The sequence below is a fragment of the Sardina pilchardus genome, chromosome 5 (genome assembly GCF_963854185.1).
Source record: "Sardina pilchardus chromosome 5, fSarPil1.1, whole genome shotgun sequence".
NCBI lineage: Eukaryota > Metazoa > Chordata > Actinopteri > Clupeiformes > Clupeidae > Sardina > Sardina pilchardus.
The window spans coordinates 12,014,423-12,029,717 of NC_084998.1; the positions used below are offsets into that span (position 1 = coordinate 12,014,423).

Below are 15,295 nucleotides of genomic sequence, written 5' to 3' on the forward strand. Positions count from 1 at the left end.
TGATGGAAGGTAACTGGGTAGGCTAACCTGTGGAAGGTAACCAGAGGAAGCATTTAAAGTTTCTAAACATTTGAGTTCAACAGACAATGAAATGCCAAATGTGCATTGGACAAGAAATGCATATCTTCAAACATGGTATACTAAGCCGATATGAATAATTTATTCTTAGTATACTAAGCCATTGTAAATCTATGTATAATGTTCAGCTACCCTTGAATATGAACACAAACATGGTGATCGTGGCACTACGCTGGTCTCACAAGATTGGCCAGGTTTTGCCTACATATTGAGAGAATGGTCAGGTGAAGATGGAATGTTTTTTTTTTTTTTTTACTTCTGAGATCTAGAGACACCCTAGGGAGATCTAGTGCCCTATAATGTTAGGTTGCCATCTAGTGGACGTTTTTATACCGCCACAAACAACAGTGATTCATTTGTGACATAGCCAAGGCTACTGCCATAGATATGGGCTCTGCATGCCAATGCACCAAAGTCGCGTGTCTACATCTCCCAGATAAATCTTAAAACGTGTTTCCCTCTTTACATTGCCAAATAGGCTACTGTGGCATTCCCTGGATAAAAGATTAGCAGGTGGATATAAACATGGTCACACTTTGACTAACTCAAAAAGAAAATATAGCCTATTTTGTAGCCAAACATATTCTATTTTGAGACGTAGAATGTAGCCTGCCTAGTCACAGCTAATTAATTATAAGGATAGGCCTACAGCACACGTTTTTGTAGGCTTTTAGACCCTTTCTGACATTCCATGATCGCCCATGGTGGACGTGCGTCTCCGATGGTAGCCTGCCTTGCACATCGTTGTCACTTTATTTACCACCCACCAGTAGACTGGACAGGACTGTGCACTTGTCATATATATTCTACTGAGGTGAACGTGACTTCCTCTGTCGTCTTAAACCTCTATGATTGGCTTTGAAATCATCCAATGGTCTACGCCAGGAGTGCAGTGGGCGTTTTAGATTGACTCCGCAAGCACATGAAATCCTCACTGCGTTAAGGTCATACACAGTTGGGAAGTGCCCATCTGCAACGGAGGTTGAGAACACAAGGGATCACGGCAGCGCAAGAACAAGTTAACATCCAAAATGTCTCTGTCAAATAAACTCACTTTGGATAAGGTGGACGTGAAGGGCAAGCGTGTCATCATGAGGTATGTAATTGCGGGTAACGTTATACAAATAGATGGATGTCGACTTGTGCATTTGGTGTAGATTTTCCTTGTCACACCACTAATTATTCCTATGTTATGGAATCCGAGGAATCCTTAGCTGCCAATATCTTACCCGTAAGGTAGCCTAATTTGATGCATAAGGCCGCTTAAGCATCATTTTTGCTTTTAGGACAAGACTAGTTGTGACGTTAAACGTACCGGAAGTGGATGTTGTGTCGAAAGTCACGTTTTGCCAATATTTTCAATTTATTGACTTACTGAGCGTCACTAAAGTAACATCGGCATACATCGTATTATATAGGGCTGACTGTATTTTGCATTCAGTCAAGAGCAAAGTGAAAATGGACACCCTGTTTTCCAAATGTCAAACGGCCACTGCGTTTGCCCATGCCATGTTGCGGTAACTTCCTTGATATTAACCTACTGTTCGGGAAAGGGATGCTTGCGCAAATATAAAAGCCATTTTTTAATTTACACGAGACAAGATGTTGTTTTGTTTGACTTCTACATTGTATGCATCTGCGAAGGGTAGGTCATCATAGCAGGTTACCAGATAAGATTACGAAATCGCGAATGAATGACGTTTTCTTTGTCGAAAGTCGAAGATGTCTTTGAGATATGATGTGTGCGTATTGAAGCACGTGGACATGGAGTGGAGTGTAGGACCCCAGTTTGTTGGTGTCCGAAAAATACACCTGATGCCTCCAGTAGGCCTAGATGCTGGCACTCCATCTCGCACCTGATGCAACCAGAACACGCAGATTATGCGGTGATAGAATAGTGTCTGTTTTTGCTCAGCAATGTTAATATTTAGTTAATGACCAATGTTACAATAAAATAAATGCCGCACCTTAAACGTTAAAGAACGCGGCTTCGCGGGCCAAATGGAAGCAGTGAGTCCTGCAGGTCAGGATGGGGGAGTGTTTCTAGCTTACGTAATCGGTGGTTGCCCGGAGTGACTGTGTGCGAACGTGCCTCGGTGTGTGTCTGACTCAAAACCCACCGAGGTGCTATGCGTCTCGAGTAGCGGGATGACACAGAAGTAGTACCGAACCGTTATCCGCATGCTCCATCGGATTAGCACCAAAATCCCTTCCTCAAAGACGATTCTGTCACGCCTCTTCTGTCAATCAGTAATTATCACGCAGGCATGAAACGGTGGGCAGAGTAGTCTCTTGGGGCTCGATCATTTAATTGGTTGAAAAAAGTAAACAATTCATAGTCGATATTGTTCCAAAGTCCTATGCAGTAGTAGTGTAGGGAATCACACATGATGCAAAACGCACTTGCTCACATATCCAGTGGTGGCCCTATACATAGTGAGTACATCGAGTCCTCTGAAATGCATCGTCACAGCTTGGCTAGTTTCCAATGCATTAGCCCCAAGGTGTGAATTCAAACTAGATGTCTTTAATGTCTTAATGTTTACAATAGTTCTAAATGTTAACAATTGAATGAGAGGAAATGTGCAGCTATTGGCATACTGTGTATGCCTAATGAAGGGACATTTGACCTCTCTCTTTCATGCGAAATGAAGTCACTTTAAATAAACAGCCACAACAGGCTTCTGTTTTTTTGTTCTGTGTGGGTTTAGTGACATATATGAGTCAAAATGCATTTGTAGTTTCCATATCCTGTGCTGTCCCTTGATAATGCATGTGCTGCATTGGGAAATGCTGAGTCAGAGATGAGGAGTGACACAGCTCTCTTAGTCATTAGGCATCCTTTTGTCTGCTGCCTCTTTGTATAATTCAGTATACTTTGCAGCAAAGTATACTGAAATGAAACGTATACCTGGTTTCTGATGATGTTCTATTATCAGTGTGATGATGGAATTTCCTACTGTTTACTCAGGGTTGATTTCAACGTGCCCATGAAGGACAAGCACATCACCAACAACCAGAGGTAAGTGTTAAGAAAATATCATCACCTCAACAGCTATAGTTGATATTTCACCTCTCGATGGTTTAATCTATGTGTAGTGCAGATAAAGATTATTTCTTGAATTTCTCCTTGGGGATCAATAAAGTATCTATCTATCTTATCTATCTTATCTATCTATCTATCTATCTATCTATCTAAAGGGGTGTCTGTACCTAAACAATGTTTGAATTCCCTCCAGGATCAAAGCTGCCGTTCCCTCCATCAAGCACTGCCTGGACCACGGAGCCAAAGCAGTGGTTCTGATGAGCCATCTGGGCAGGCCTGATGGAAACCCTATGCCTGACAAGTTCTCCCTGGAGCCAGTGGCAGCTGAGCTGAAGACACTGCTGGGCAAGTAAGTGGGGGAACCTGAGGCCGCAAACAGCAGGCACAAGCATTTACTTATAACACATGGTACATCATGATTATATTTTACTATTCAACTACTTTAGAGGTCAGGAATGTTAATAATAATGCATTTTTTTTTGTGTGTGGAGTGGGTTGATACTTCCTCTTTCTGATAAAGAGACAGTAACCCAGAAATGTAATGTTCTACTGCTTGATAAGTTCTGAGCAATGTTCTAGCATTTTGTTCTGCTCTGTGTGAATTCACAAAGGGATATCACGTTCCTGAAGGACTGCGTCGGCCCGGATGTCGAGAAAGCTTGTGCAAGCCCTGCTGATGGTTCCGTTATCCTGCTCGAGAACCTGCGGTTCCACGTGGCCGAGGAGGGCAAGGGCAAGGACGCCTCCGGAAACAAGGTGATTGGCACGGCTTTGGCTCAACCTGCACAAAGCCCTGCAGCCAGTTAATGGGCAACAGAAGAGAAATCCGCAGGCTTCTCTTTGGGCTTCCCTAAACTGCCAAGGCGATACCACTATTACTTCCTAGGCCATACTTGATTGCACCAAAATTGAACTCCTCTAGTATCAGATGCATGTGATAGAACTGACATTTATGGTCTTCACGTGTGTTTCAAGGACAGTTCCTGATTGCCACAAACACTAAAAATCTAGTGACTTTTAAGGTTCATTCATCACACATTTGCCCTCCTTAATTCAGCCTATAGGAGAGTGGTTAAGACCAAGTGCTAAATTGCTCTTCAGCAACGCTGAGTACAGTAAGACTGCTCCCGATAACGTTGACTTCTTGACATTTGTCTGAAGGTTAGAATAGTAGTCTGGGTCAGAGCGTGTTGCTTTTCCTGTCCACTGAGCCCCAGCTGGTATTCCACTCCCATGCAGTTGGCTGGAGAGGGGAGGGTGGGCGGTAGGGGAGCTGAGAGATGGCTGGTTCTCTGACCTTTTTGCTGGGTTCACGCGCTTGAAGGCTGCATGCCTGGCCTTGGTGAACCATTGAACTACTGCGCACGAGCATGTCACAGAAGGCCCTTGACCTTTTTGTCTCCCTGGGTTGAAGGGTCACACCCTTTCCATGCTAAATAACAGAGGTAACTCTGCACTGAATGTTAAAGGGAAAAGCCTTTACATACTAAGAGAGAGAGACGTAGTGATATGACCTTCACATAATCTAAGTGTTATGAATGTCATGTGTCAGTGTTGTTGACCTCACTGACCCTTGCCGTCATCATAAAATAGCTAGAGATTTGCACATGGGCATAGCTGTTACTGCCCAGCAGTGAGACTGTTAAAACTTTCCGTTAACTTTAAGATCTGAAGATGATTTCCTCATAAAGTTACTTCTTGTCAATTCGTTCACACAAACTTACATCACAGACCGGGTACGCCATGTTTTTGGAAGTGCATAACCATGGAAATCACATAGGAACTGGTAGAGAGACATGGAGCTTCGCACTGTGAAATCTCTATTTTAATTGTGTCTCCAAAGGCATTGAACTCGCCTGTGATGTTTCACGCTGCATTGAACTCTGCTAACATGACCCACATGATACACATAAATTGCCTTAAAAAAAGATGTAACGGCACATTTCCTATATGATTTCCATGGTGATGCGTTTGTTTGCACCTCCAAAAACCATGGCGTACCTGGTTACCCATAAGTTAACGCTCAAAAACGCCCCACAAATGCCCGTATGTTTGTGTGAAAGAATTGTGTTTGGACTTTTGTAATCTGTGCCTTTGTTTTCAGGTGTGCTGCTGTGTACTGCATCGTGTCAGGTCCGAGTCTGAAAGAGTAATCTTTTTTTTTTTTTATCTGTATTGTTTGCTTCTGTCTGCTCTTAGACCAAAGCATCTCAGGAGCAGATCGATTCCTTCAGGGCCTCCCTGTCCAAGCTGGGAGATATCTACGTCAACGATGCCTTTGGCACCGCACACAGAGCACACAGGTATAAGCATACAGCGCACAACAACATCAACAAAAAATGGGACTGTATTTCATCTAAAAAAAAGAATGTATTTTATTGCACTTGCCTCCCTTTACTCACCAGCAAGTGAAGGACGCCTGATCCGCCCTTGTGTTGTTGTTGCAGTATAATTTTGCTACTGATAATGATATGCCACTTTCTATTTCTCCCTCACAGCTCAATGGTGGGTGTGAACCTGAAGCAGAAGGCCGCTGGCTTCCTCATGAAGAAGGAGTTGGACTACTTCGCCATGGCACTGGAGAAACCCGCAAGGCCTTTCCTGGCCATCCTTGGAGGGTAGGTAGCAACATAACCTACACTGGGAACTACAGTACTTTGTCAACCACCATCCTGATATAAGCCATTGCGTTTTGTAATGGAGCTTTCAGTCAAATTGACTATCAGAGCAGTTTGCTCTCATGTGCATGGCTGTACCCTTGCAATTGACCCCAACATTTGGCTAATAAATCGCACCACTAGACTAGGTATTTATTTATAAACAAAACTCAGTAAGTAGCAAATCACTACCATCATAAATATGAAGCACTTTGAACCAGTTGTTCAAATTAATATGTTGGACTTTATTAACTACTTGGACAGAATGAATCTAGCTTTAAAACTAAGCAAACCTGTATGAAGAGCAAGTCATAGTGATTAGCTGGAGATGTGATGACTCTCCTTGGAAGCAACAGCACTTAAACGCATGTGTCAGCGTTTGGACATGCTCTCTTCCTTGGCTCTACCTAAAGAGGACATCAGCGGAGGATAAATCCCCAGTGTGCTTCAATGGCCTTCCAGGAATAGAACTCTTTATCTGGTTATGTAATTCTCCCCTCTCGCTGTCTTCCTGATACTGTAGCAGCGTGGCAAAGCAACATGGCAGGCTTTAAGTGTCACCTTTATTTAAGGCTTTGGGTCATGCCGAAGTGTAATCCAACTACCACACAATTAAAACAATCTGTTGTGTGACTTTGCAATTATTTGGTCAGTACAATAATGAAGAATGTAGCTTATGTGCACTTCCATGCCATGTTTTGTTACAGTAGGTAGGGCTAAATGCATAATGTATGAACCAACAACATACAGGCCGATGCAAGTTGGTTGACTTTGACTCTGTATCAAGGTCCACGTTTGTACTCGGCCTTGTGCAACAAACAGCATCTTTGAGCTTCACTCCCCCCATGGTCATTGGACAACAAAGGCGTTGACCCCCAGCATTTTTCTTTTTGTCCTTTTGCTTTAAAGTACAGGGGTCTTCCAGCTAGTGTCTGATCACGTGCTTCAGAACTGGCTGCTCTGGCAGCTGATAAAACTGCTTGTGCAATGGTGGTTTGTACTGTCCATCATATCATTGCTCCTTAAGAAAAAGTCAAGGCAACTTTGCTTTGTCTATGAAGGCGCCAATATATTAAGGCAGAAAGTAAACTCAAAAAGAGAAGCTGAAAGGGGCTTAAGGCTGGCTGCCCATGTTTTATTTTTTGGTGCAAGTTTTGGTAAATTATTGTCCCCTAAAAATCATCTTCAAATGTATATAATTTAGAGCTGCTTCTCTGACTCATCAGAATGAGATTGTTACTGACTGTAATAAAAAGTTTTGTGCACATAATGAACTTGCCGCCTTTTGATCTGTTTTTTTTCTCCTCAGTGCTAAGGTCAAAGATAAGATTCAGCTGATCAACAACATGCTGGACCAAGTCGATGAGATGATCATTGGTGGTGGCATGGCCTTCACTTTCCTGAAGGTCCTCAACAACATGGAGGTGAGTTGGTGAGGAAGAATGGACACTCCTGGGTTTGTTGTTGTACCCTCCCAAGAGACTCAATGGAAGGATTCATGAATGTTTAGGGAATGGTGTTGGATGTGAGGCCAAGCAGCACTACAGTGATCATAGCAGTGTTATATTGTAGCCTCTTGTCTTGTGGTTTCAAAGTTTCCTGTGAAATAACGTAGCCCTACTGTTGATGGTGCCAAATACCGTAACCGTATACAACCCGAATTCCCAAAAAGTTGGGGCGCTTTTTAAAATGCGAATTATCAAAAGAATGCTATAATTCACAAATCATGTCAAACCTATATTTAATTGAGAATTGTTCAAAGACAACTTATCAGCTGTTGAAAGAGAGAAATGGTATTCAGTTATTTCTTAAATATAATTTCATTTAGCCAGCAACACGTCTCTGGAACAGAGGCATTTTTACCGCTGTGTTGCTTCACCTCTTCATTTAACAACATCTAAATGTTTATGAGCTGATGAGACCAGTTGCTAGAGTTCTGAAAATGAAATTTTGTCCCATTCCTGCCCAATATAGGATTTCAGCTGCTCAGCAGTCTGGGCTCTTCTTGTTCTTTATATATATATATTTTAAATTCTATGATGCACCTAATTTGACAGATCATTTTAGCACCTGGACTCTTCCTCTGTGGAGATTACTGTTTACATATGGGCACAATTATTTTTTCCTGAAATATTCAAGATCTGTGTACATCATTCAGAATTATTTGTGCCTTGCCAAAGTGCAACATGTCCTAGGCACTGATGCACCTCTACAACGTCATGAATACTGAGTTTTGAACTGATAACAGGTTGGATATGTTGAACTATTGAATAGTCTGTCTCCCTGAATAGTCCCTGAACTATTTTCAATGAAATACAGTGCCTATAGAAAGTTATCATACCCTTTTGAAATAGTTACTTATTTTGTCTTACAGCCTGAAATCAAAACCCATTTTTAAAAAAATCTTTTCCAGTTTTATTAACAAATCTAGCTGTACAAGATCAAAATAATGAAAAAAAAGTCAACAGTTCTGAAAATTAATAAAAAATTAAAAACTAGAATAACAGGGTTGGAAAAGTCATCATACCCCTGACTTAATACTTTGTAAAGCTTGCTTTTGCTTTCATTACAGCCATCAATCTGTTTGGATATATCTCTATTATAGCTTTGCACACCTAGATAGGGGAATATTTGCCCAATTTTCTGTGCAGAAATGTTAAAATGAAGTCAAATTCTGTAAGGAATGGCGATGGACTGCTCTCTTCAAGTCAATCCACAGATTTTCTATAGGATTTAAGTCAGGGCTCTGACTTTGTCACTCAAGGATATTCACCATCCTATCCTTAAGCCACTGCTTTGTTCTTTTGGCAGTATATGTTTAGGATTATTGTCGTGTTGGAAGGCGAATGACCTCCCCATCCTCAGCTGTCTAGGAGAGGGACACAGGTTTTCCTTAAGAATGTGGGTGTACTTGGCAGCATCCACTTTCCCTGCTATCCTGACCAATTGCCAAGTTCCCGCTGAAAATAAACATCCCCACAACATAATGTTGCCCCCACCATGCTTCACACTAGGTATGGTGTGTTTTGGGTGGTGTACTGTGTTGGTTTTCGCCAAACATTGCGCTTGGAGTTCAGTGCAAAAACACATCTGGAATATTCTGCTACCATGTGGAAAAAGCTTTTATGGTCAGATGAGACTAAGATTGAACTTTTTGGAGACTAAGATTGAAGTTTTTGGACTGAGCTCCAGGCGCTAACCAAACACAGTATACACACCCAAACACACCCAAAACACACCATACCTAGTGTGAAGCATGGTGGGGGCAACATTATGTTTTGGGGATGTTTCTCATCAGCGGGGACTGGGCAATTGGTCAGGATAGAAGGGAAAATGGGTGCTGCCAAGTACACCCAAATTCTTGAGGAAAACCTGCGTCCCCCCCTAGACAGCTGAGGATGGGGAGGTCATTCGCCTTCCAACACGACAATAATCCTAAACATATACTGCCAAAAGAACAAAGCAGTGGCTTAAGGATAGGATGGTGAATATCCTTGAGTGGCAAAGTCAGAGCCCTGACTTAAATCCTATAGAAAATCTGTGGATTGACTTGAAGAGAGCAGTCCATCGCCATTCCCTACAGAATTTGACTAAATTTTAACATTTCTGCACAGAAAATTGGGCAAATATTCCCCTATCTAGGTGTGCAAAGCTATAATAGAGGCATATCTAAACAGATTGATGGCTGTAATGAAAGCAAAAGGAAGCTTTACAAAGTATTAAGTCAGGGGTATGATGACTTTTCCAACCCTGTTATTCTAGTTTTTAATTTTTTATTAATTTTCAGAACTGTTGACTTTTTTTTCATTATTTTGATCTTGTACAGCTAGATTTGTTAATAAAACTGGAAAAGATTTTTTTAAAAATGGGTTTTGATTTCAGGCTGTAAGACAAAATAAGTAACTATTTCAAAAGGGTATGATAACTTTCTATAGGCACTGTATAGGGTTGGCCTGATTTGTAAATCATAACATTCTTTTTTTATTCACATTTTATGGAAATATGTTTTATTTATTTAGAATTTGGGTTCTTATTCAAGTGCCCAACTTGTCTGGAGTTGCTTCAGTTTTAACAAATAGAAAGTGATTGATTATTAACAGAATGGTACAGTTCTGACTGGTTTTCATTTTAAGGTATGGTTTGTTTTTATTCAATAGATCGGAACTTCCCTGTTTGATGAGGAGGGTTCCAAAATTGTCAAGGACCTGATGGCAAAGGCTGAGAAGAACAAAGTGAAGATCAACCTCCCCACGGACTTTGTCACTGCTGAGAAATTTGATGAGAAAGCAACCACAGGCACAGCCAAAGTGGCCGATGGCATTCCTGCCGGCTGGATGGTGAGGGAATGCTTTGCTCTGCAGATTTCAAAGGATGTCACGCATACAATGGGATGCTTGCATAGCTTTATAGCTGTTGTGCTAAAAGGGAGAATAGGTAGTTTGGGAAAATGGAATGTGAATAGTGGAGGAGACCTTGAATAATAGTGGTCAGTCATGCGGATGGGTGGTACACAGAGGTGCAAGTTATTTGCACCATAGGTCAGTGCCAATTACTGTCAGAACAAAAATGACACAACTGTTTTTTGTTTTTTTTAATGAGTAACTTACAAAAATGTTGACATTTAAATTCAGTATTTCTCATTCACCCTTTGACTATCAACAACTCCACTCTTTTAGATATGTTTAGCTTTTGACGTAACCTGTTTGAGAGGAGCTCAATTCCACTCCATAGACTGTAAGCATGTCCATGTGATTACAGTCCTCTCTGCTCTCTACTCTGCTTAGGGTCTGGACTGTGGACCTGAGAGCTCAAAGGCTTTTGCAGAGGCAGTGGGCAGATCCAAGCAGATCGTGTGGAACGGCCCAGTGGGTGTGTTTGAGTGGGACAACTTTGCCAAGGGAACCAAGAACCTGATGGACAAGGTGGTGGAGGTGACAAAATCCGGCTGCGTCAGCATCATCGGTAAGAGGTCACTGAAGTTACAGTGCAGGGGTCACAGATCCAGGTTGTCAGAGTGCAGATCAGTGAATTACACCTTCCATTAATGAGGTCCATTCAGCAAATACGTGTATAATTGTCTATACTTAAATTTGCCCTTTTGGTCAAATGCCTGTGTGTTTTCCTTAGGGGTAGCTGTTGCTTTTTCACGCCACTAGCCCTATGTACCCATAATCTGAGCACAAAATATATGGCTTAGCTCAATAACCAAGATGAGCTTGAACGACTACTTTTTCATCGTTCACATGTCACAAAAATTCAAGGGACATTTCACCCAGCTTTTATTGAACAACCCCCTTTTAAAATAATTCCAAAGTAATTTGTGTTGGTATCAGGCAGATTATTAGTGACTGTGGACCAAACCCCATGGCCCCAGTCCCAGTAAAACACGCTACACACATGCATGCTGAAGGGAATACTCATGAAATATTTTCCCTGGGTGTTGCTCACAGTGTACACAGTGATTTTATTTCCCACCTGTTCGGACAAGTCTGTGGCAAATTTGAGTTAGAGAAAGAGGGCTGTGTCTTGTCTTTTCATGCTGCCAAACAAGAGGTGAAACATGATCTTGCAGTACCCTTAACAATACTGCTGGGCACCATGATCACTTGAAGTAGCTCTGTATGGGTCTGTCCTGATTTCCAACAGAAAAGGGTTTAAAGGGTCTTTTAACCCCTCTTGTTTTATTTTTACACTGAACATGTTGTCTTTCATACTCACTTCAATGACTTATTACTAGAAAAAAGTTCAGCCTGGGAAGAATAGGCAGTGGAAATATGTTACACTTTGGCAGCCATTTTGAATCAGTTTTCTGTATAAATGCAGTATGGCCACTAGATGGACCCCTCTAACACTGAGTTGAACTGAGTTGGAGAACACTACCCTTCGGATGTTTTGTTGTGAATTACAGTATATAAGAAATACCTGTGAGTACTCGCATTAGAGACCAATTAGTAGAACTTGTAGGACCAAATTAATTTGTTGGGAATCCCAGAAGTAACATCAGGAATAGTGAAGAGTGGCAGGAAGCAAGTGGGAGAGATAGATTGGGTGGGATCAGGCAATGACCGCATGTCAGATTCAAACTCCAGGTTACCATGGACACTTGGAAGAAGTCTATTGTCTGTCATGGATATATTGTGAATGGTCTTTAACTTTTGTACTGAGACATTTTATGCAATATGTGCTCTGTTGTATTTGCAAACAAACTTTTTTGTTTGTCTCAAACGAACCAAAACGTTGTGGCCACTGTGCCTTCGATTTCAGGCAGGACTAGCGCAGCATAATGAAATAACACAAGTCATGTGGAGCCTCTCATGAGTTCAGTGTTCAGTAACTCCACACATAGACACTTCACATGCACACTGGCTTGTGGGTGACCAGGCCCTTTTTAAAATACAGTCTGGCTCAAAGTGTGGTTGAAAGAAAATAGTAATTATAGTGGCCAAGCCTTGTGCAAAACATTTCAGGAAGAGTCCCTATAGCATTCAGACACCAAGGGTGGAGCTGAACGTCCAATGAATCTCTCCTAAAAACTATATGCTGAAATTACGTCTGTGTCTGTGTCAGTGTGTGTGTGTGTCAGTTTATTTAACAACCACTTGTTTGGCTCCTGTGCAGGTGGAGGGGACACGGCTACTTGCTGTGCCAAGTGGGGCACCGAGGACAAGGTCAGCCACGTGAGCACAGGGGGTGGAGCCAGCCTTGAGCTTCTGGAGGGTGAGTGATGTCACTTCCTGCCAGGGAACAATAGACCTCTGAAGTTCGCCTACAAAAAAGCCACCATCTTTGCCCAAATAAGGAGATCCGGTATCTTGAGATTTTTTCTATGGGAAAATAACATGGGTTTTTTCAATTATCGCACCTGTTAAACTCTCACGGGGATGATGACATTGGAAATGCAGACGTTTTTCGCTACACAGTTTTGTCCACTGACATCTAGTGGATACTGTGATCTTCGGTAGGTGAAGACGGCACAGTTTGATCTTTGCTACCCCAGAGCTAACTTACAATGCAACTTGCCATAGGCAGTTAGCTTCAATTAACTCCCGGATCTCCTTATATGGGCAAAGATGGCAGCTTTGGATCCTTTTTGTAGGCGAACTTCAGAGGTCTATTCTGCCCACTGGATAGACTTGACAGAATTTTAACTACACTTACATTGTGTAGATATAAGGAAGAGACTAAAAAGATGTTTTGGTATCATTTTGATTGTAAAGGTGGGTTAGTTTACCGTAGGGTTTAACTGTAGAGTATTTTGAGACCGTTTGATCCTAAATGTTTGTTTGTTTTGTTTTTTTACTCTATAGGTAAAGTGCTGCCCGGTGTGGATGCCCTGAGCAGTGCGTAAGCACAGCGAGTCGTGTCCCTGTTGAGAGTTTGGAAGCACTTACCCCCAGAGATGCACTCTGTACATCTCTCACCCCTGCTCCCTCCCCCACATGCATACATACAAACACACACCCTTTTATTCATACCATCACAATCTTTCCAGCGAGAGGACACCGATGACCAACACCTCTCAATAGCTACTCTACCGCTGCACTAATGGATGAGAAACCGCGGAAGGCGCTGCATTGTGTTTCTGTCTCTCGACCGATCTCCTCGTCTCTCTGCCTCAAGTGCTCCTTGAGCTTCACCTTCACGGTTTCCGGGCAGATGGCCACCAGCCAGCACTACATATGGCTGCAGCAGTGTTTCGCAAAGAGGAGGAGGAGGAGGAGGAGGAAGAGGAAGAGACGTCCCTCAGAAAACAGTTGTTCATCCCCGCTATTTATCTCTTGACTTTCCATAGCACATCGGGAGTTGGTCATCTGTGTATGGGTGTTGCAAATAAAGTATTAGTTTGTGTGTGTGCTTGTGCGTATGTATGTGTGTGTGTCTATCTTTTTTTCTTTCTTTTTGCGTCTCATGAACAATCAGGCCTGAGGTGTGTACCACCTTCTGATGACGTAAAAAAGTTGTTCTGTGTTCTAACTCAATAGAGTTTCTATTTTGTATTTGTTGCCTCCATGCAGATGTTGGATATTGTAACAGTAGGGCTTGTTGTGGTTGTCCTAATGTGTACGCTTGGAAGATACTGTAGATGCACTGGCCCAATTGGAGATACTTTGAAGATTTGTATTAATCTTCTGTGAAATAAACGTATTGGTGCAATACTCAAATAACGTGTGATTGAAATCATTATTCTACTATGTATGTTGTCCTATGCACTTCAATACAAACACAGAGGTAGAGTGAGATGAATGTGTTCTAAAACAAACTCGGTCATCTTCAACAAGAATCCGATCTGTGTTTGATGTGACTAATTAAATTAAGCATAGGCTAGTGATGCAGTTTCATTTTAACCATGCAGAACTGTACGACTGGTTTGTGTGCGCTATGTACCCATGGTGACGTTTGAGCGCAGCGTCAGCCTAACCTTACCATCATGAAATTACAGATTTGGGTGGAGTGGAGCGCCAGCTTCTCTTGAAGGAGCGCACGGATTTTGTCAAATTATGTTTTAAACTACAGTCCCAACAATGCATCTGCCGCTGCCTAACTGTCCGCTCAAGCTCCACCCTTACCTGGAGAGGTGTGCTTTTGATGTGTATTCATCACTCTCGGAAAGCCGAAAATGATACTTTTTATCTTTAGCGACTGATTGGCGGTAAGTTCTAAACCTGTTGCCGTTCTTTGTCAAGGTTTAAAGTTATTCTAGAAAGAAATATCGGCAAGTGGGCATCCATCGTATGGTTAGCTAAGGCTATTTTTCTTTACTTGGATGTGTTCACCTGGTGGCGTATAGTCAATAGACAGTCTATTTTTTTTCTTTGTGAAAAGCAAGATAGGCTACTGAAGTCAGGTTGTAGACCACTCGAGCCTCGGTGTGATGTGTGAAGGTCTTTTCACATTTTCGAACTATGTCAAGGCCGATGGCAACAAGCAGTCTAAAAACAAAGCTTCAGTCTGTAACGGCGAGGAACAACAACCCCTCATTAAAATGGGACTATCATTGCTTACGATCTTTGTCCACACTCTGTCGCTCTTTGCCATTTTGATTTATTTGATATGTCAGTAGAACTTATCTCATGTGTTTTCCTCTTGATCTTTCATTCAAAAGCCCAAATCCTCAAACTTGAGGAGACACGAGGGCAAACATGATTTCTGTGGAACATTGGACACCAGAAGAGGTTTCGGCTTGGATAAATCACATTGGCTTTACCGAACATGCGCAAAGTTTCTTGGGTAAGTCAGTTAGGCTATTAAACCATATTTCATGTTCGATGAGATGTTTAGAAGGAACGGACAACTTTTGAAGTGGATGAGTGGATGAAGTTTTTTTCCCCTCTAGGCTATGTTTATGACAGTTGTAATGTTACCTCTTTCCACAAGAGGGTAGTGTAACACCAACATAGGCTACATGTTAAGTGATGCAAATGTCCTTGAGCATGTCTTGACAGTGTTCTTGGAGTTTACATTAGCTCATGTTTGTTCTTTTTGTTTTCAGAAAATGCAGTCTCTGGACTGGATC

At 42.0% G+C, this 15,295-nt stretch overlaps 1 protein-coding gene across 1 annotated transcript; it reads left to right on the forward strand.

Moving 5' to 3' along the window:
• The first annotated feature begins 1,014 nt into the window (after positions 1 to 1,014).
• Positions 1,015 to 13,946, forward strand: pgk1 (phosphoglycerate kinase 1). Its single transcript, XM_062536478.1, has 11 exons — positions 1,015 to 1,174; positions 3,050 to 3,100; positions 3,318 to 3,473; positions 3,736 to 3,880; positions 5,324 to 5,427; positions 5,623 to 5,742; positions 7,091 to 7,205; positions 9,939 to 10,118; positions 10,566 to 10,743; positions 12,400 to 12,498; positions 13,089 to 13,946. Exons 1-11 carry the CDS (start codon positions 1,110 to 1,112, stop codon positions 13,127 to 13,129), a joined length of 1,254 nt encoding a protein of 417 aa, XP_062392462.1. The 5' UTR covers positions 1,015 to 1,109; the 3' UTR covers positions 13,130 to 13,946.
• The last annotated feature ends 1,349 nt before the right edge of the window (positions 13,947 to 15,295 follow it).